General features: G+C 33.0%; 1 protein-coding gene and 1 non-coding gene across 34 annotated transcripts in view; one reads left to right on the top strand and one right to left on the bottom strand.

The window, feature by feature from the left end:
• Positions 1-23,701, top strand: part of Nrxn1 (neurexin 1) — a 1,060,252-nt gene that overhangs the window by 44,381 nt on the left and 992,170 nt on the right. The window contains exon 3 of one of the 33 annotated variants that reach the window (XM_076833723.2): positions 22,839-22,874. The exons of the other annotated variants lie outside the window; for them this stretch is intronic. Coding sequence (XP_076689838.2) covers positions 22,839-22,874 — 36 coding nt within the window. The remainder of the gene's footprint in view (positions 1-22,838; positions 22,875-23,701) is intronic. 33 annotated transcript variants of the gene reach the window in all.
• Trnaa-agc (transfer RNA alanine (anticodon AGC)) lies at positions 2,478-2,550 on the bottom strand. Its single transcript has one exon. It is a non-coding gene; the product is annotated as a tRNA-Ala (tRNA).

Genomic DNA, 23,701 nt, shown 5'->3' with positions numbered 1-23,701 from the left:
TACCCAAATTTACTATTATCATATTTTGTATGTCCCAAATCTGATAGGGAGGCAAGTGTGTTCTGTTCTCTTCTCTTCCGCTGATTACTGGTTAAGTAATTTCTTTTTCACATGCTTATTGGTTACTTTTATGTCTTTCTTCTTTTTTTCTCTGTAACTTGTCTGTTTATATCTCTGCTCATTTTTCTTTTCAAGTTGTAAAACTTTTTTTCTATACTGTGGGTGTTGATATTTTCTTACATATATTCATCAAAGATGAATTTGCCAGGCATGACACTTGCTTTAAAAACTTTGTTTAGTTCATCTCTCCTCCATTTGAAGCTATCATTTTTATATTTCATTTTTTTTAATATGGAAAAATTTTGCCACTCTTTCTCTCCATTTCTTTGGATTCTGTTTCTTACTTGACACAGCCAATTCTGTATTTTATGCTAACATACTTTTTGAATATCTAAGTCCTGTCTTTTCTTGGTCTCATAGATTTCTTGTTCAACTTTATCTTCCTCTTCCTCAGACTCTTTTTTTTCTTTCCTTTATTACTGCAACATGCCTTGGTGAATTCATTCAGAGTGATTTTATTGGTGTAAAGGCTCACAAATTCTCACAGACCTTCAAATAGTTGTATTTTGCATCCTGCTTGATGTTGGATGTTTTAGTTACAAAATTCTAGATTCAAAATGGGATGTTTGAGGTGTTCTCTCCATCATCTTCTTATAGCCAACATTGAAGATGAGAAGTCTGATTCTGGTATGATTTGTTTTCTACCTTAGATAATCTTTATTCCCCTCCCTCTGGAAGCTTTTAGGATTTTTCAGAAGAAGTATTGAAAACTATTTCACTTTTTAAAACATTCTCTTAATCCTTCTAAGTGTTATAAATTATTACCAATATATTTATCATTATTAACATTTTTCTATGAATACTTATCAGCATTTAACGAGTCATAAACCAAACGTGTATTTGGTTTGGGGAGTTTGATTTTGTCATATCCCTTTTGTGTGTTCTACCTGGTAATTTAATTGGTTGGATTTGAGAATTTCCTGAACTGAACTCCAAACACTTACTAAACATTTCTTTGTTCATTCTTCCATGTTCTTAGTCATTTGCATTGTTTTTCTGGGAGTAATTCTCAGCTCAGTCAAAGAGTTTGCTGATTTTACCTCTATTTTTGTTCAGTCTATTACTATACGTTCTTATTTGGAAAGTCTTATATGTATTTTTCAGTGTTTCTAGTTGTTTTGAGTGAGAGAAGCCTTCTTTGGTTTCCTCACATTTATTCTTATGTTTATTCTCTGTATCTTGTGCTTTCCCTGTGTGAATTCTTTCAGTTGAAATTGGTACCTCTCTTTTAGAGTGCTGATATCCAAATGTGTAGTAATTATTAGTTTTCTGCTTAGCCTTAATGTGAGAATGCCTATCAGATATTGGGAATGTTGACTCTTAGTCTATACACTGAATATTTAGTAAAACAGTGTGTTCTTAAATGGTTAAGTAATTGGGTGCTGGAACCAGACTAACCTTAGTTTAAATATTTTCTACATTTTAATCCTGGAAAGATTGCTTAACCTCTTCATGTCTCAGTATTTTAAATTTATTACATAGAATTAATACTATCTTCTCATGGAATTTAGGATTTAATGAGAAAATATACATAAAATTGCTTAAAATTTATTTTCTGAATTGTGATAAGCTTAATAAATATTCTGGACAATAATAATGGCGATGGTTGTGGTGATGGAGGAGTGGGGTGGAGCTACAGGATGGGATGTAGCAATAACTGACCTTCAGGTCATGTGACCAGTGGTCCTACATTCATGACCCAGCAACTTCATTTCCTGGGGGTAAGTGCTACACAACACTCCCTCTCTTAGCACAAGTCAGGACAAGAAGAATGGCGGGGCTGGCTGGCCAGGTGCTGGATGGCCCTGCCAGTGTGGATCTTTCTTCACACAAAAACACTTCCATAGCATTTTGTTCTCATGTTTATTTTAGTCTGTGCTAATCTCTAGACTTACATGACACATTTTTCCTGTTTATTTTATATATTAAAGGTAGCCCTCAAAATGTGTCTTCTGTTGCTGTTGTTTTTTTGTTTTCTAGCACTTTTTTTATTTTTAAAATATGGTTTCTATATTTTCATGGTATTTAGAGCAAAAAGAAAAACTGATAAATGTTGATGCTATGATTTGGAGCCAATCTCCCAGTATCTTTATGGGAAAATTTAACTCACAATATTATATAACTGAAATATGTCTAAATATATTTAAAAAGTATTTACAGAGAAAGTGGATTTTATTGTGATATAAATAAAATTTAAGATAGAATATAAGAAAATTACTCTTCAATATTAAGAAGTTTCCCTCTAAATAACTATATTTTGGCTAAAATAAAAAAATGCAACCCTGGTGCCTCTGTCCATATTAAAAATACAGTCTGCTACAGTTTTTCACTTCTAATAGAGACTGTTTGGTTCATATTTGAAGTGCTGGGAATTGAACCCAGGGCCGCATGCATGCTAGGCATTCATTCTACCACTGAATTACACCCTCAACCTCCCAAAACATGCTTTGAAATAGTTTAGAAATACTTATACCTTCCTATACCAGACAGAACCTTCAGCCTGTGACTCAGCAGGAAAAGTCAACATTTTTTTCTCTATGCATCTCTCTTCTGGGAATCTGTATATAGTAGGCAAGTATAATAGGCAGTGTATGTGTTAGAGAATTAGAACTGGCAAACATTTACTGTGAAGAGCCAGATAGTAAATGCTTAGATTCTCTTACATATTCTACTTTGTTTTATTTAAAAAGAAATCCTTAAAACTCATTCTTAGCTGGAAGGTCATATGAAGCATGTCTAGGGAGAACACTCTAGTGTGCCTCTTTTAATACTTCTCCAGTGGCCTTCTGCAGTAAGGATCATCTCAGATTCTTATATCTTGGTAGGATAATCTTTAAAGGCTCTTTGGATGTGATTCTATAAAACTCTACTTAATATGAACAGAAGCCATGCTTATTTCTTTGTATATCTATGATTGGAATAAAAACCATATAATATTAAATTGAACTCACATTGCATGATTTTTAAATATACTAAAAAATGTACTATGTCATCCTAAAACTTTCAAATGCTTTCACCTGTCAACAGTCTGTAAATACCGATCACCTTTGTCCATTATGTAACTTAAACATTTTATGTAATTCCAGTTTTAAAAATGAATATTCTGATTTTCTTTATAGTTTTGTGTTTCCATCTTGACATTCAGATTTTTCATTTTCAAAATAGTTCCTTTAAAGAACTAGAGACTTTCAATTTTTTCTGGAACTCTCTCAGTCAATGGATATTTATAGGTAGCTAGATAGTATCTATCCACTGTACTATGTAGGCAGTTTTATCTAGAAGAGAGAGAGAGCCTTGCTTTCAAGATAACTTTCTATTAAATAAAAGGGAAAGTAGAGGTTCTTATAAAATTTGATTTCATGGACAACATGCATCTTAATAAATTTAGGGGAGGAAATGTTTTACATTAAAATGAATAGATTCTTATTTTTCTTCATTTGCATTTACCAATTTGAAGACTTTTTTTTTCCCACTGTCATTCATATATGAGAAGGGCTGTGATACATGTGCATTGGCAAGTAAGTGCAGAGCCTTTCCTGGAAGTATGTGCCTCTGTCAGCAGTTATTAAGAATTTGTCAGTTGTCCCCTGTGATGAGGTTCCTAGGGCAGGGAAAGGAAGGAATACCAGTGGTTTTTTTTTTACTGAATGAAAATATTGAGACAAATATCAGTGGGTGTGGACTTAGCCTAACTATTATTTATCAAGCATCCACAGAAAACGTTGATTCAGGTGTTCCTTCAAACAGGGAGGAAACATTTTCTGAGCAAAAGCTGGAGAAGCATCTCTGATGTAGAAAATGAAATGAATTGATTTTCACATTGAGGAGAAAATTATATGGATTTCCTAATCCCCTGAATACAAAGGGTAGCTTCCATCCTGACTGGGGAAGTATAATTAGAGATATATATTTAAGAACTTTTGATTGGATTTAATTAAATGGCAAAAAGCAGATGCCAAGCTATCTATACTCTACCTAGATTAATAATTATGAAATGTTCTATGCACATCTAATATGACAAATGGAGAGTGAATTTTGACTGACAGTGTTAGTAATTTGCTGTGTGAATAGAGTTATATGAATAAAACCCCTTGATCAACATATCTTTATTTTTCCAAATTTAGTCATTTACTTTTTAGGGTGCTGGAAACAAATTCAGGGTCTCACACATGATAGGAAATGCTCTACCACTGAGTTACATCCTAGCCCTTTTATTTTTTAAAGTAGAAAGAATAAATGAGAAATCAGTTGAATAAATTGAGACAGGACATTATTTCCTCAGTCTAAGGCAGTATCAAGAAGTTATAAATGATGTTTGCCAACAATAAAATACCAAATTTATTAGGCAGAATGGAAAGTCAAGAAGAACGGTTTGAGTTTGAATAATTTATTAAGTGTCTATCTTAAAATAAGATAATATGCTGATGTTAAAATAAGTAGTAGATATGAAAAGTACTAAGATGGGGCTGAGGAAGTGGCTCAGTGGTAGAATGCTTGCCTGGAAAGCATGAAGCCTTGGGTTCAAGTCCCAACACCACAAAAACAAAAACAAAAAAAAAAGAAAAAGAAAAGTACTGAGACATTTCTTACTTGTCAACATTTTTCTGTTTTCAGTATCATTCTAGTCAAAAGCAAGATTTATAACCTCAGCATGAAAGGAAAAAATTAGAAGCGATGCCAGATATTTCCTTATCTGCATCTTCTGGTTAAGAATGCTCCCTCGATATGTATAATTATCGTGTGCCAATTATAAAAAAAGAATGCACCTAAAAGGGTGAATTTCAGGTAGACTTTAAGTTCTACTCATTACCCACTGTCCTTGAAGCACCCGCTAAATGTAATGTACTGTGTTAGTATTAAGAATCAAAAGCCCTTTTTGTGGTAGTTTAGAGTCATCCCTTAGAGTCGGTGAACAGATGTTGAGTAAACTTTCTGCTGCAAAGTCCAAATTAACTATGGTTGAAGTGCAAAAACATAATGGTTCAGTTCATGACTTGCTTCAAGATAGGCTTTTCGTTAGTCAGACTCAGGGTAGCCGGGTTGCCTAAAATAATTTATTCCTGGAAATAAATGAAAAGACTTGTTCTTCAGAACTTCGTTTCTAGTTTAATCAGTATAAACTAATATTTTTAAGCAAATCATTGTTAGGAAGCATAGCTGAACTGTTAAGTTGGAATTCACAGGCTCAATTAAAGTTAAATCTGTCATATTTTCTCCATAGATTATTTTTTTTTACCTATTTGATATCTGTTATTTCCAGTCCTAATATAATTTACTCCTCCATCCAGGATGAAATTAGAGTTGATTTTCTAAACTACTAAAATGAATAATGAAAGTACAAATGTTCTTTGAATTTCCAGCATTAAAAGAGTCTACATCAGTTCTTTTTCAGAACTCTTCTTTTTTTTTCTTTTTAAAAGAAAAGATATCTGGATTTATTCCTATTAATACCATTGAGCCATTATTAAAAACCTTTAATTTTCTCAGTGTGTAGATTGTGCACACGTGCACACACACACACGTGTTCTTTATTCAAATAATTATTAGGTTCTGGACTTACAAAAATGCCTGTCACTAGGAGAAAAACTCATACTCAACTGTGGAATCCTTTTGTTGGTGATTATCATTTCCTTTTCTACTTCTGAGCCAAAAGCTGTCAAAGACATTGTAACGCAAAGGATATTTTTTTCCTAGCAGACTGTTCTTTTAGTAAAGAACTTTTGAATCAGCTCATTATCAGTGGATAAAAACGACAAAAATGGAAACCATAATTAAAAAAAAAAACACACAATTAACAGGCACTACAAATGGTTGAAGAGACTGACTATCTTCCACAATGAATAAACCAGATAGGGTTCCTATAATATTATGGAATAGGTATTTTATTTCACAATCTCATTTTACTTTTGTGGTGTTTTATACCTTAAAAACTGGTTTGAAATTGATGTTATAAGGGATCAGATATTCGAGAAACCTGTAATCACTCTTTGAAATTTACCTTGTGTTCCATATGTGCATTTTAATGCTACATAGGGTCTCTATGCCTAGATTAATTAACAGGTGTTGAGGGCAATTTGTTAAACAGAACTATGGGATACAATGAGATTTATATAGAAATTGTTCTACCAGAGATAATCTTTGTAGTTTCAAATCTGCAGAACAAATGTGCAGAAAATGTGGTTTCAGCTGAAATAAATATATTTATACCAGAATGGAAGATCTGGCACAACAGATTTAATCAACACCACTTTATCATATCATAACTGTAGTGTGTGGTAGCAGTGTGATATACAGCATACTACATTAGCATCTAATTCTCCAGTTCTGATCAAATGAAGAAAAGCTATTCTTTAAAAAATTTATTTATATATTTATTTATTTTGCTTTTAAGGATTGAACTCAGGGGTGCTCTGCCATTGAACTACATCCAGCATTTAAAATTATCTATCTATCTATCTATCTATCTATCTATCTATCTATCTATCTATCTATCTCAGACAGGGTCACAATAAGTTGCCCAGGCTGGCCTTGAACATACAGTCCTCCTGTCTCAGGCTCTCATGTCTTTGGGATTACAAGTGTGCACCACCAAGCCTGGCAGAAAATATATTCTTGAATGCATTTATTTATTCCCATCTTTTAAATTTGCTTCAAAATAAAAATTCATTGTATTAAATGACTAACATCCTACAGTGATGCTCTTTATCATCATAATTTCCTCTACTATTTCTAACAATTAGCATTTGTCATTCATTTGAAAGACAAGAGGTAAAGAAGAAAGCTTTTCTGCATATCTTATAAGGCAGCATTTCAGAATTTTAACCAGATGTTTCCAAACTTCAGGAATTTTAACTCTAGTTACTAACCAGACCAATAGTGGACAAATGAGAGCCTGCAAAATGAGCTTAAAGGAGGTTGGGGCTTGTTTATGTTTTTTTGGCTGCCTCTCATTTTTCCTATTAGATTTGGCAAAGTCATTGCATTATTTACAAATAATATAGTATTACCTAAACTGTTAGCTCTTGCTTATGGGAAACCTTGTGTTAACATCCGTACAAACAGATGCTTGAACCCAGTTTGTATGCTTCACCAGCTTTCAGGAAAATGGATCTTTGAGGTTGATAAGAAAATAATGTAGGAAAATGTCATCAAATACATTGAATGGTATTGACTGTTTACTGTGTCACCGTGCATAGCTTAAACAGAATCTCGTTCTTGTGACAGACTATATACAATGTGCTCATTGAGAATCATGGCCCTTTATAGGTTGAAAAAGATTCATTGCTAGACGTAACTGAAACCTAGAGTAAGGTCTCTGTGATTTGGTGTGGGATTTTTTGCAAAATATGCACATTCTTTTTTTAAAAAAATCTATTTAACTTTTGTAAATTCTACCAGTCTATGATATAATTTGTAGCAGAAATATGAAATATATACTCAACTTTCATGATAAGGCAATCATAAGGGAAATAATTCTTTTTCTTACATGTTGCACATCTGGCCTCTTGCTCTGATTTTATTTTGAGTAACTGGCCCGTATCCCAAAATGAGAATACCTGAGAACTGGCAAGTTTCCAAGGTGTTTGTTCAACAAGGAAGATACTGTGCTGAGACCAGGGATGGAATTGCTGTCACATGGGTGAGGCAGTTCTGTGTTCCTTCCAGCTGGTGTAAATACTGCATTCATTTATCTCAGCTGGAGAAGACACCACATAGGTTTTCTCATAATGGAGCAGAAATCTTATGTCATTTTTTGTTATCAAATAACATACTGATGACCATGAAGTTTATATGTTTTCAGTGATATCAAGCTTTTTAATACTCTTAATGTCAGGCATAAGTGCTCAAGAGATACTTACTAAATCAAATTTAGAACATATAAATTATGATTAAAGATTTTTTTCCTAACTCTATATATTCCATGAAAGAAAAGATTCAAAATCAAAACATGATGTCAAACTTCATGGTTAAGAATAGTAACTTATTTTTTCTACTCTTTCAGAAAATTGGTTGGATACATTATTTCACATTGAACATTACTGGTAGTTCCACAAGGAAACATATATTATGGAACATGGCTGGGGGCACAACAATGTATGAAGTGATTTGACTCAAAATCTGATTGTCAAATAGATATGTCCCTTAAATTGAAAAAATTTCAAACCCACATTATGACTTTATTTCCCAGTCATTCATTCAATAAGTATTTATGGACACCCTGAATCGTCAGCCAGGCATTATACTCAAAACAAAATATGCAAATCATGATAAAATACTCCAGATATTCATTCTAGCTGCTCCTCCTCCTCCTCTTCTTCTTCTTCCTCTTCTTCTTCTTTTGATATTGGGAATTAAAACCCTGGGAGCTTAACCACTGAGCCACATCCCCAGCCCTTTTGAGACAGGGTCTCACTAAAGTTACCTAGGGCCTTCCTAAGTTGCTAATGCTGGCTTCAAACTTTGGATCCTCTTGCCTCAGCCTCCTGAGTTGCTAGGATTACAGGTGTGCAGCACTGTGCTTGACTCCACTCTAGCAGTTTTAAAACCAATAGTAGAAGTTAGAATGAAAGAGACTTATTTTCAATAGGAGGTTTTTCATTATGTATGGGCTGGTCATTAATAACACATTGGGTAGAAACATAAAACATTGCTGCAGATCATATAAATGTATATAGTTGCCATGGAAATATATTTGCTACTATTGCTAGGAGAGTAAAGTGTGCTATATAATAATACTTAAAAGTGTCATTCCATCATTCCACTTAAAAACACATCTATGTATAATGTGCCACTATTCATCAACTTTGTGGTACAGACTCCAGAAGGATGTGTATCAAAATGTTCATGGTGTTTTCTTCTGGGTATTAAAATATGTCTTTTTCATATCTATCTTTGTTCTAGCTTTCTTAAAATGAATGTATATTTTTTGAACTGTTAAAGGCACTTAAAATTTGCAGGTTATCATAGTACCAATAAGAAAATATATTGCCTTCTGATGGCAAACTTTAAGTTGAGGAAATGATTTGGTCAAGTTAATAAAGTCATCAACTTGTTATGATCCCAAGAAGAGAGAGTGAACAGCCTTCCTTTCTTAGGTGTTTTGTTTGTTTCAGATCTGCTATTGCAGTAATACTTTGAAAATAAGAAATATGTAATTTTTTAATAAGGTAATGTGTACTTTGCATGCTCATTTATAATACAATGTATTTTAGGAAAATAGATTTGTGAAGTGAGATGCATTTGGAAGGCATCATAAATGCACTCTGCTTTTGGGTTTCAGATAGATAAGAGGGTTGAAATAACTTAGATTCCATAGTCTGCTTTAGATCCTGAAAAATAGGTCAGAAGAGGGTAGGGGTGTTTAACACTATAGATAGGCTTATGTTACTTTCAAGCTGTGTGATATTTCTGCTGAATAAAGAATTTTTTTGCAGTAACATTAACTATGTGTTTTATTTCACTTAAACTTGTGCTATTTCTTCAATGAGAGTTTAAATTATATCATACTCCTTACTAAAGCATGAATAGATTGTCACACATATAATTGGTTTATGAGAATATACTTAAAGTAATAAGATTCACTAAAAATATACAGAAATACAGAGTTATATACATATTATCATTAATATTATGTGTATTATATTACTGTTATAGTGCATAAAATATGTGCATATTAAAATGTCACTTCACATGCGTTGCATGATTGTATAAAAAGGAATCTTATTTTCATTGTGGAAAATTGAACAAAATTATCCCCTTCAAACCCAAAATATGACTTTAACATTTGTAAAGCAAACCAAGGATGACATAATGAATGGGCTATAAATGTTCTTTGTTTCTTTTTATATGTGGTAGTTTAAATGGTAATGAAGTATCATATCATGATTGATGGACCAAAGGATATTGAGCTTCATAAATCACTACTTATGTCATTTTAAATCATTTTTGAACCTCTGTAATTCTATTATTCTATTTGGTTAATTAAAAAGTGTTAATGCTAAGAATATTAGTTATGCTTTGAAATTTTCAAATCACCTTTTAAATAATCAAATTCAATATGTGAAGACATATTTTGACCTTAGCATTTGGCATATACTTATCCTTTTAATTTCTGAAAGAGGTAATTGGATTGCTGAATTCTTCTAGGCTATGTCATAAATGTGAATCTTAGACAAGTATTGGTAAGACTGCTCACTTAGGACATTCAGTATATGATTTAATTGATTATTTCTTGTGGTGGGCTCATTCTTCATCTTAAAGAAATGAATATATGGCTACAATTCCTGATTGTTGCAATCATCAGACATTATAGAGCTGGGGCACTTAGGATTTTTTCTAGTAGTGTGATCATGAAATAATTGCTTTTCTAATATTTTTAATTCAGAAGATTCCAACTTTTCATTTAAATATCACAGGACTCCCTTTCATGTGAGTACAATGTGTGCCTTTTCAAATTATAAAGAGAGAGTATTTCGCAGGACGTAGGGAGAGGTCTGAAGGATAACATTTTCTCTCTGAAACATAAATGAAGGAAAACCGTGCATGACATAGCAATCCAGAACGATGTAAGGAAACTGTTAAGATAACCCAGCGTTCAATTTGTCAATCGACCTCAAAGGAAAAAAAATAATTCAAGTAAACATGTTCCAAAATTATGCTAAAAGTTAGAATACTCCAAGAGTTTTAGGAAAGAAAAAAAAAAAAAAAAGGATTTCCACTTAGGCACAGAGGCGGAATCAGTTCCTCTGTGCACTTATTGATTCTGTAAGACAAAAAAAAAAAAAAAAAAAAAAAAGAAAGAAAAGAAAGATGCAAAAGAATTCATCACAAAGTAAAATAATAGAAATAAAAGGCAATGGAGAAGCATTTGAGAAGAGTGTAGGTCTTCCTCAGAATATAGAAGCTCCACAGAGTACTGTTAGAAGACAGGCATTACTGGGAGCAGTGTCAGACAAAGGACAGGTTATGCTCAGATGTCTAGTCAAGGGGGGAATTAGTTAAATCTCTTTTCTGTTTTAAAAATCATATAAATAGGTTTCTTCCACAGTGACCCTGTGCTGTGCTTATTCAGGCTGGACTTCATTTCCTTTATGATACTAAGCCATCTCTGAGAAAAGGGGATGATTTCTTCTTCCCCTGATATTGATATATCTCCCTGGACAGTTCCTGGGTGAAATCTTCCTACATAATCTGTGCACTGCTGTCATTCTTGTGCCCAAAGTAAGGGGTACTCTTGATTGACTAGCATGGATCTTTAAACCTTTGAGGTATTGGAGTCAGATAATTTGCATTCCCACATGAATTCAAGGAGCCCTGAAGGTCAGTTGCAAAAATCAAAAGGCACAGAGTACAGAAAAAAGTTGCAGGTGTCCACATAGAAAGATGGTATTTACGTTGGCAGAAAATAGAATTAAGGATCATTCAGGACTAGGATATGAAGACTCAAAGCCAGACGTGAACATGGTACATTCAGGGAAGTTAGAATAGAGGTTGAGAGCTGAGAGCTGTTCTTAAGAGATAGAATCATAATAAACTTGTTGAAAACATTGGTGCCTTTCTTTACAAACAACAGAAAGCTATAAAAAAGAAATGGTGTGTGTGTGTGTGTGTGTGTGTGTGTGTGTGTGTGATTCATTTAAATCTGAGTTTAAAATACTTTAGATTAGCAATTCTCAAACTTTTTGGTCTTCTGAAATATTTAAGTTCTTAAAATTTGAGAAGACCAAAGAGCTTTACTGTGTATGTGGTTATGTTTATTGATATTTGCTGTATTATAAAGCTGAGAAAAAATTTTAAACAAAGGAATATACAATTATACTATCCTTTGGCTACTAGAGTGACGACATCATCATCTTAAGTAGCTTCTGGAAAACTCTACCATACTCTGAGGGGAGAATGAGAGTGAATAATGACCTATTATTATTAAGGAAGGAATGATGACTTCATGGATTCACTAGGGTCCAGAGTCTTAGGGACACCTAGGGAACTTGAGTGTTCCATTTTTGGAACCATTATTTTAGAGCATCATGAAATTGAGTGACTCATGATTATCCTTTGTGTAGTGGAAACAAATGAATGAAGCAGAATGAAATGGAGTAGAAAATATGAGTGCAATGAAGATAAAGATAGTTTTTTTTTTTCCTGAAATTAAATTGTGAGTTGGGTATGTGTGTATTTGTGTATGTGGACACGTATATATTTTGTCATAGAGCAAAATTTTTTAATTAAGAGCTATAATTTTAAAAAGTTTGAAAATTATCTCTTAAAATTGCACTTAAAATACATTTATTCCATCTTTGGATGAACGTTAGATTTCGGGTGGAAAAATAAAGAGATAAAGGCAACAGTTACCCAGACATGACATTGAGGGACTCATTAAGATAATGATGTATACATGAAGAGCCAAAAAAAAGGAACTCTTATATATTTATAATAAGAATAGAAATCTGAGTGCTTAGAGTGATGCAAATGCTCCAGTACCATACTATAAATTTGTCAGCAATTTTAGGACAACCTCTCCTTAAATATAACTGTATCTCATATTCTGATAAATATGTTATTCTTTGCAGTTACTTTAGTACCAGTGCTGACCTCTTTTCTTCATATCCTGCTGTGTAAGCTTGAAAAAGTACAATCCCCAGGTACTGGTCTCTTTTTTTGCTTTCAAGCCCAGAGATCTGTCAGGCACATGTTCTATAGATGTGAGTGAGTCATAGTCAAAATGAGGATAATATGGAATAGAAGCCCATTTCCTGTTCCTGGCCTGGCATTTTGTATAAAAAGTCCTTATTAATCATAACTTTTATTGAAATTCTCAAATTGTATTCACATCATGAATAAAAATGGCAATTTGAATAACTTAATTACAGGTAGGGAGCCTTGTGTGACTCTTACTGGTCTCTGCTTGGGAAATTTGGATCACTCCGAGTGGAAGCCACTTTTTAGTCTGCTCTATTATGTGCTAGTGATCTGATGAGTGATAGTGTCTCTCTCCCAGGTGGGTTATGTCATGAGTTCAAATACCATGTATTTTCTGCTTCCTATATTTTCACATTATATGCCATAATTTTGCGTCTGTAGGGATCAGTTAATAATATTGATTCTTTCAATATTAAAACCTAGAGAGTCCAAGAACCATGTTTCCTCTTGAAATCTACTAATAATGATAAATTGCAAAAAAGTTATGATAATAAAATTATAAAATTTAACATCTATGGATGGTCAAGATTTAGTTAATCACAAAGTTTTTACCTATTTAGAGATGAATTAAGAAAACTGGTTTTTTCATTACCCCTAAAATATTTTGAAAACTTCAGGAGCTTTACAGATCACCCAAAATCGCATCATTGGTTATCAGTATATGGTGCATGTCATTCTATACTTAAATTATTTATGCTATATAAGAAGAACCTAAAGAGACACTGAAGAAAATGATAGTTTTGTTCCTCTCTGAGTTAGCTTCATTTTACCTGGAATATTAAATTCTGTCTATTTGAAGCACTCTCCTTCAAACAAACTCTGGGAAGAATTTAGAGTAAAACAGAGAAAATTATAAAGAGACTGAAGTCTGGACATATGATTAGGGATTGAGGAAATGAGATGTTGAACCTAACGGAGGCATAACTCCCAAATGAGATGGTAGCTGCCTGCAGGAATGAGGACTCTGTTCTAAGTGACATTTTTTTTTAAAACTGGCTGATAAAATAAGGGATTAAACTTAGATGTCTTTCAGACAGATGGGAATTATTATTTAGGGCCTGCAATTAGAAAAGCATTAGGTCTGGAAAATTGGCTTTCCCAGGAAGAAATGCACAGAGGTAGTTCAAGTGTATTTCTGCACCTCTCTGGACATTTAGTCTACTCAGTATTTACCACTATTTTGGGTAACAATGATTAAAGAATACCTTCCCTCTGCTCTTACTGAAATCCTAAATAAAGGAGGAAATACGAAATTAGTCTTTGAGGAAATATAAAGCTCATAGATTGAATCAGAGCATCCATTACAACAAACTGGTATGATGAACTATGGAAATGGACATTGTCATTTAAAAGTAAAGGAGAAAAGTAATATTCCTATAAACTAGTAAGGCTGTATTTATGTTGAGAAGGAATTTTTTTAAAATTTATATATGATAGCAGAATACATTGCAATTTTATTATACATATACACACAATCTTTCATATCTCTTGGTTGTATGCATAGTATATTCATACCAATTCGTGCCTTCAGGCCTGTACTTTGGAGAATAAGGATCATCATATTCCACTATCATTAATTACCCCATTCCCCCTTCCTTCCCCTCTAACCCTCTGCCCTATCTAGAGTTTGTCTATTCCTCCCATGTTCCTGCTCCCTATCCACTATAAATCAGCCTCCTTATATCAAAGAAAACATCTGGCATTTGTTTTTGGGGGATTGGTTAACTTCACTTAGCATTATCTTCTATAACTCCATCCACTTACCTGCAAATGCCATGATTTTATTCTCTTTTAATTTTTAAGAAAAAACAAAATCTTCAAGCATCAACTCTGTAACATGTATAGAGCATTGTGGTGACCATGGGACAATCTCAAAAATATATATGTATTAAGATGACAGTTGCATTGGAAAGATGTCAGTGTTTGAAAGATAGAATATGAAAATGAGTAAAAATATAAGGGAGGGAAGAATGGAGTGTTTTTCAAGGAAAATACAGTTTTCTTATGAAATTCATATACTTTAAATTCAAATATTTAAATCATTGAATTTCTGTCACCTGATAATAATAGGTATTAGGATGATACTATTTACTTACTCATCCCACAATATTTATTCTGCCTACTATGCATCATTAGAGGAGCTTTCTTTCAAGCAATAAGGAATTATATCTTAAAACATGTTAGGCCAATAAAAAATGGAGATTTGTAGGTGTACTCTGAAAGTTTCCTCAAGTCTTGATTAGTGAAGAAGTTTGTTTTTCTTGGTGAATTAAAAAAATTACTAAAATCTGATAATGACTAAGATATTCAAATATTTTAGCTTGAATTAGGGAGAAAATATAATACTGATAAAAGCCAAGTTTAGAACAAACAATTCCTGGAAACAAAGATAACTTAGTTAAACCATTCTTTTTAGACTTAAGGAATTATTTAAATCACTGAATGATATCTATTGCATTTGATATTATAAATTGCAAAGAATAAAATAACACATTTAATGACAGTACCACACATGAGTTAAATATGACAACTCCTGAGTTCAAAACTTTTTAATCTGTGACAAAGTAGTGAAATTTAAGTATTTCATTATTTGCTTTCTTTCAACCTGCTCTCAGTGATTTTTTAAATGTAAAATATAATTAACATTCAAAATTGGAGTCAAGAATATTTCTTTTTGTTGGGTTCATTAAGTGTTTGGAGTTCATTAAGTTCATTAAGGGTTATCTGCTCACTTTCCACTTTCAGATGAATTGATTCTTATTGTTATTATTGGTGTGATGTGCTTTGTTATACTGTGAAACTCCAAAACCTATGGATATCTAGTCAAGATATAAGTTGCCAGATGTCTTTATTTTAATGAATATTGTCCTGATAATATTAAATGAAGGGTTATGGGCTTCTAATATTTTGCCTAGAACCCTACATTTTGCCTAGCTGTAGTCATAGAAAAAAAATAAATTATAGAGTTGCCACAATAGCTCCAAAGTTATAGTTGTATGCAGATTAAGAAACTTTTTAAAGTTTCTCACCATTTTCTCACACTCATGACACAACTCCTTAAAATGTAAATAATTTGGTGAGATCCAAATAATTCCCTATTTTTGACTACACTGTACTGCCAGTATGTTCATTTCCTGTAATATACTAATATTTTCTAAGAGCCACTGAAAAATTGCCATCATAAAATTGTGGTGTGGATAAATTCATCAAGAGTTTACAATTATTTAAAACCAACCAACTCTTATATATATAGCAAATGATCAATGACATTTGAGATTTAAAAAAAATGAGAAAATTAACAAAGCAGTATTTTGAGTGCCTTCTTTGTGCCATGCACTAATCTAGTCTGGAAATACAGAAACAAACAAATAAAACAAACAAACAAAAAAACCCCATTATTTGCAGAAGTTATTCAATAATTGAATATATTATTAATCACTGACAATGATTCTTCAGAAAAGAAGTCCACATCTGACTGAAAGTTGGGTTGTGTGAGGACAGGAGAACTGAAAGGCAGGAAGGAGCCAGCTGAGTGTGATAGAGGGAACACACTTCAGTAGGGGGTATATGAAGTACAAGGGCACCAAGCTGGGAAAGGGCCTGAGTGTTCCTGGGACTTAACTGGAGCAGAAGTGGGGGAGGAAAGGAAGAAAATAAAGCTAGTATAGAAATGGACATGTAGGCCAGGGCAAGGCGTTTAGGTTATTTTTTTCAACCAGATGTGAATCTGTTGGCACGTTCTAATAATGACATGACACAGAGCAAAATAGTGACCAATGGTATTGGGAAAAAATGAGATTATTAGTGACTTCAAAAAGAAGGATGAGTGAAGGAATGGGGACAGAACCCAACTGGAGCAAGCTAAGAGGAGAATAGAAAAGATGAAATTGAGACAACTTATGTAGAAGATTTTCTATGAAGAAGAGCAAAGAAATGGGGCAGCACTAGGGAATTTGGGTTCAAAGTAGTATTTTCTTAAAAAAAGATACTACATGTTTCTGAATATCGATGTGAATGATCTAATTGAAAAAAAAAAAGAATTTGTGGCTGGTGGTGTAGCTCAGTGGTAGAAGGCTTGTCTAGCATGTGTGAGCCTCTGGATTGAGGATGGGGGAAGGAACAGAGAGAGGAAGAAAAGGGAAAAGTCTGTGATTCAAATGAGTGATTTCATCTTCTCAGGTACAAAATCCTTGAGTCAGAGAAAGGAGGTGGAATCCAGATGACAAGCAAAAGAACTGACAACCTCTGATGAGGAGCTCAATTTTTCAGTAACAAATGGTTGAGATTGAGTGGATGGGTTTGGAAAACAGTGAAAAAGATGAAGCCAAAGATTCTGTTATCACTAAGCATATCAATTAATAATGAATTGTTGAAAGGATTATAGAAAACTTTGAAATGTGGGTCCTAGTCTCTTGATTGGATCATATACAGAAATAAAAAGAAAATGCACAGAGATTTTGAGCATGATAGCAAAAGACAATGTTTAGGCCCAAACTTCTTGAGATGTTTAGTCATTATTCTTTCCAGCACCACTTATCCACCTATCAGAAGGATGTATAATTATTTTATAAAATTAGTATTCTTTTATTTTTATTTTAAATCTCTAACCCAATTTCTCTTTTTTTAGAATTAGTTTCCTAAAGTAAAATGTCATCCCCCAGGGAGTTTCTTAATTATTTTATTAAGAGGTGTAATCATTACTCATGAGCTCCATGCATTGCTATTATCACCACGCTAAGTTTAGCCTTTGATATTTTCATTTCATAATTTTATCCTACTGTGAGATAAGCGAGCAGGAAAACCAACCACAGTACTATGGGCTCATCAAATTTCTAAAGGGGTAAAGACCTTGGAATTTATGCAAAAGATTAGAAAATATATATATTTACCAAAAGGAAAAAATGACTTACCTACCTAACATTAACCCTGTTAATTGCAAAAGCAGCAGAATTCTCCAGTCTAGCCCTTTGCACTCTCTTACCATTTAACACTCATTTTTGTGTAAATAATTTCTTTTTTGTGTAAATAATTTCTTAACAGCTGTATAAATACAGATTTCCAAGTCTTTGTTTGGGACTCTTGATAATTAGTGGACCCCTCCTAGTTTTCCAGGAAATTCCTTAAAAAAAAAAAAAAAAGAAAGAAAAGAAAAAAACTTTTGCTGTTAAAAAAATGACTTGAATATAGAATAGTAATTACTAGATATTGGGAAGGGTGGAATCTTGGGGTTGATAAAGGCAGTTTGGGTAACAGATGGATGAAATGAGTCCTGGTGTTGAGCAGCACACACAGAGAGATGACTGTAGTTCAGAGTGACATATTATGTATTTTATACTGATCTGGAGGAGAGGAGCTCAAAGGCTTCAAACAAAGAAATGATAAGGAAAGGGAAATGCTAATAACCCTGATTTGATCTGCACGTGCTATATGCATGTGTTGAAATATTACACTGAAAAACAAGGAATACATGTTAATCAAAAAGAAACTAATGAAAATCTAAAAATAAAACTTAGCTGACACCAATATTTTAAATAATAAAAATTATATTAGGAATTTACCTGGACTGAATTGGGTGGATGGATTTAAGTGGTTAAAAGTGATTATAGAATTTAACTGAGATGATGGATTTAACTAAACTGTCTCGAAAAGAAAATGTCAAAAGAAACAGGTACAGAGGGGGAATCATTTGAATGTGTCTGTCATAGAGTTCTAAATAAATACCAAAATAGTCCGTATAAACTCAGATTGCCTTTTAAGTTTGTGCTTAATTTTATGTACTCATTTGATTATCACAGATTTAAATTATGTATCTAAAGTGTTAGTAAAAAAAAACCAGAATTATCACAGATTTAAATTATGTATCTAAAGTGTTAGTAAAAAAAAACCCAGAATTATCACAGATTTAAATTATGTATCTAAAGTGTTAGTAAAAAAAACTCAGAACCTAATATGGGGTTAAAATAGTTGATAATATAGGGGAGAAATTTTAAAAAAAATAGACATTAAAAAGAAACAAATTTATTTTCTTAAAACAAATATTATTATTTAAAATCATAAATTGGAGAATGAAATTTTAATGACTTTTTTCTAAATTATTAACTGAATTGATGGAGTTAAATATTATAAAAGATGGTTTAACAAAGCCTAATATATAGTTTGAACATATCCAACTGTAATATCTGATGCAGAGTGATATGATCTAAGAAGAGGTGTTATCTTGTGAAATAAAAGTATTTTGTTACTTTTAAAACAACAAAAGAGGCTTCATTTATTAGTGCACATAGCAGTTACAGTATATTTTAAAAGGAAATCAAGTGGATTTTCCTCATGCATTAATTTCCATCACCGCTCGTTCATTTCTACCCACTGGCAGCCATTCTAATCATGCAGCATTAACCTCACATTTTCTGTTAACTGATGTTTTGCAAATCTCACTCTCAATCTTATCAAATGACAGGCACTAAAATTTTGGCAATCACATTGAAATAGAGTTTCTAATTGGGAAGATGTAGCATAATGAGTAACACAGATTGACTTTCCAGTGTAATGCCCTTAAATCATCTACCATTTGGGAAAGAGTTGAAGATAGTGTGTTCTTTTCCAGAGAAGGTGGAATCTTTCCCTCATCATACCTAATAAATACCCAGGGGGAAACAAACTAATAAGATCTTCCATTATTGTCATGGGAAAATCAAAGGCTAGACCTACAGGCTACAGGAATGCTATTAATTGAGGATGTTATTAGATTTTTTTAAAAAAAATGACTATTGGGATTGGGGGGAAAGCTGAAGTGGCGCCATACAGAGGATTTAATTGGCTTATGGCAGCTCTGTTAAGAATTTCCAGCCCCTGGGGCTGGGGTTGTGGCTCAGTGGTAGAGTGCTCGCTTAGCATTCACAAGGCACAGGGTTTGATCCTCAGCACCACATAAATGTAAAATAAAGATATTGTGTCCACCTAAAATTTAAAAAAATAAATATTTAGAAAAAAAAAGAATTTCCAGCCCCTGATATTTCACGACAGCTAAAAATCATATCTTTTTCTCCAATGTGAACAAGATGCATTAGTACTTTATCAATTAATTTGTGGTTGTTTTAATGTTCCAAAATATGCGACAGAGGCTATTCAAACAACTGGGTTAAAGAAAATTTCAAAAAATTATGCTTGCTTTTCATTGCTATTAAGGAATACACACACACACACACACACACACACACACACACATATATGTAAAAGGACAGTGGTGTATCATGTTTCTAATATTTTAAACATCTCTTTTTTGGGGGAGAAGATTTAACTTAAGTGATTTAAAACTAAATTTAATAGGGAGAGAAGGTAACATGCTATGGAAAAGTAGTGGAATACTCTTCACTGGATTCATGAATACATATGAATGTGGTATTTCTTTAAAGTACATATATATAAAACTTCAGGATTAAGTAAAAAAATGAAAATTACTATGAATGTTGGGGTCAATTTTAACCAGAAAATCACTCCTAAATAAACTTCTAAGGTTTCCCTCTTAAAAAGTATAACATTTTTATTTCCTTTGACAATATTAGAGCAGTCATTCAAACACAAAATTTATTAGTATCTACTAGTTTCCTGTCATATTTAAAACCATTGTTTTTATTTATTAAAATATCTTATATGGCATAAAAATAGAAGTTTTTACTACTTATATACAATAATGGAGAAATCAAAGGCATTCAAGTAAATGTAATCTGGGCCATTAGATATTAATTCTTAGTCAATATATATATATATATATATATATATATATATATATATATATTTATACACACACACACACATATAGACAGATGATATTTAGTTGTAGGTGGAAACAACACCTTCATTTTATTTTTATGTGGTGCTAAGGATGGAACCCTGTGCCTGACACATGCCAGGCGAATGCTCTCCCACTGAGCCCCAGCCCCAGCCCCAGCCCCAATTCTTAGTCATTTTTTGAATAAGTAAATTTGAGTAAAAATCAATTTTAAGATCAATTTGAAATTTATCAGATTAAAAATATAAACGAATGGGTATTGTGCAGAAAGTTTTCAAAGAATTTATTTGTCCATGTTTTAAAGCAGAGACTTATACAGATTTTCATTTGTGATAATCTCTGTTCTATGACAGTGCATTCTTTTTCTTAAGTGTTAACATGGATAATATTATACATTCATAGAACCCTAAGAACTGTGTGTGCTGTCTCAATATAATAGAAAAATTTGTATTCAAGAGCTTGAAATCTCCTTAATATGAAAATGGCTTCTATCAGATGTTTACAGAATATATCTGTAAATATATATCATATATACATGTATGCCATATGTATATCATGTGTGTGTGTGTGTGTGTGTGTGTGTGTGTGTGTGTGTTATGGTTTAGATGTGATGTCCCTCAAAAGATCACTTGTGAGACAGTGCAGGAAGTTTTGGAGGATGATTGGGTCATAGTTTTTGCCTAATCAGTGAATTAATCCATGATGGGATTAACTGAGTGGTAACCAGAGGCAGGTGTGGTGTGGCTAAAGGAAATGGTTCATTGGGGGCGAGGCTATGGGGTATATATTTTCTATCTGGAGAGTGGAGTCTCTCTCTCTGGTTCCTGATAATCATGTGAGCTGCTTTCCTGTGCCATACTCTTCTGCCATGATGTTCTGCCTCACTTCGAACCCGGAGGAATGGAGCTGGCCTTCTGTGGACTAAGACTTCTGAAACCGTGAGCCCTGTAATAAACTTTTCCTCTTCTACAAACGTTCTGCTTAGGTCCTTGAAGTCAGAATAGAGAAAAAAGGTGACTGAAACAGTGTATGTATATGCAATCAATTGTGATATTAAATTAAGGAGTTTTATAATGTTTTAGTGGGAATAGAATGACTGTCTCATATTTTTTTTCTCCTTTAATTGATATCATAATAGATCTCACTTGTTTGATGAGAAATACGCTAATATGTATTTAGCTCTTAAAATTTACACTTTAGATTATGTTTATTATTTCTTATCTTTAAATGCAGTAACATAGGCTGCATGAAAACTCCAGGATATGTTGCATATTTCATTGCTCATTTCCTTAAGTTAAAAAGAATATTGAGCTCTCATACAAGTATCAATGGGAATCGTTCTCTTAAGTGACTTTAATGAAAGTTGAAATCAGACCAGACTTAATACCTGATTATGTAACGATGTTTTTATATGGGAAGGTACCTCACAGCAAAAATCTGCCTGAAATAAATAATTTATAAATATCTTACACATAATAATCTCTAAAGAAAATTGGGTCCAAATGAAAATTTGTCAGTAAAATTCATGTAAAATGAATGATACCGAAATTTTAAAATGGCACCTGGCATTTTTGGGGGGAGTGGGTGGTTCAAATTCAGGGTATGTTAGGCAATGTTCTGCGGAGTAACATCCCCAGCCCTGTGCTACCTTCTTTACAAAATGCAGTACTTGTGGAGACAAAGTGACCAATCACAATTATGTATTTGGACATTTGTAAATTGAGTTCTCTTAAAATAGGACATAATCAAAGAAAGAAAAATGTTGTGTCTTAATTGAAAACTCAAACAGATTTTGTGTTCACCATCTTCAAGGAGAGAAGAGACAGAAGGCAGATTTTGGATGGTCAGAATGAAACATCACTTCAGTCTTATTCTAAACATGTGGCAAAAAACCTGAAATGATTAGCATGGAAGTTTTTCCTTTGCATGGACTGCACATATTATGGCTGGATTACTTAGAATACATCAGTGGTTCAAATGACAAGGAATTTGTGATGAATCCTGGCTAAATACCATAGCTGGATCTTAAAACCTTCATTCTCCATTCTTCTGCATAGTTGGCAAAAAGCAAAATGCTTATTAGCATATTGCTGTCGTATTCATCAAGAGAAGCAAAATGACATATAATTCTCTAGCATTAGTTGAGCTTAAATTAAACTGGAATGATGCCTGGTCAAGGGATGTCATAATTCATTAAACAAATATTTATTTAGTCAGCTATTTGCAAAGCATTGTCTTTTGAATAGAAAGAAGCCCTTGCTTTCTAGTCTACTCAGTAAGTAGGGGAAAGCCATTTGTTCAAAGTCAACTTTCTTGGGAAGATATGAACCCTTTATTAGTTAACTAGAAGTTCTATTTAAAGGTGGTCTCAGTCAGTCCCTCTGCTACTTTATATATTCAGGAGAAAAAAAAATCACCGTATCTTATTTTCTTCAACATGTGGGTGAATGCCTTTGTTTTCCTCAGACAGACTGCAGTGTAATAATGATTGTGGAAGAATCTCCCATGTCACTTGCATACACACATAGTTCAAATCTATGTGTTTATATAATGAATTCATTAATTAGGGAAAATTATAAATAAAGCTGTTGAAGAAAAAAATTAATAGGGAGGGGAGAGTATTTTCCCATAAATGAAGATGGTATTTAGAAAAACAATAATATGTATTTTCCTATGTGACCAGTATAGAATGTTTCCAAGAGGTGTGTGGGATTGGGGGGAGGGAGATGAAGGAGAGAAGGAGAGGAAGGAGGGATATGAAGGGAGGTTGGGAGATGGTTGTTCCACTTCTCAGCCAGCATTTCCTTTTACATCAGACATTCTATATGGACAATAGCATTCCAGCACATATTGTGGTGGAGCAGAAACTGATAGATTTAACAAGATAATTCCTAGTCCAACAGATTAAAGTAAAGGAAGGAAGGAAGGAATGAAGGAAGAAATTCTGTACTCGTAACATATGCTATTCTCAATTTAGTGTACGTTAAAGACTGAAATTTTCATATACCCCATGTGATGAGAATAGAATTTCTTTTCATTGGGGAAAAAAAATCTGTGGTAGGATAACAATTCATATAACCCATTTTAGTGAAT

Source organism: Callospermophilus lateralis, chromosome 14 (assembly GCF_048772815.1).
Source record: "Callospermophilus lateralis isolate mCalLat2 chromosome 14, mCalLat2.hap1, whole genome shotgun sequence".
Lineage (NCBI taxonomy): Eukaryota > Metazoa > Chordata > Mammalia > Rodentia > Sciuridae > Callospermophilus > Callospermophilus lateralis.
Note: the sequence above shows the minus strand (reverse complement) of the source record. Positions and strands in the feature narration are given on the sequence as shown.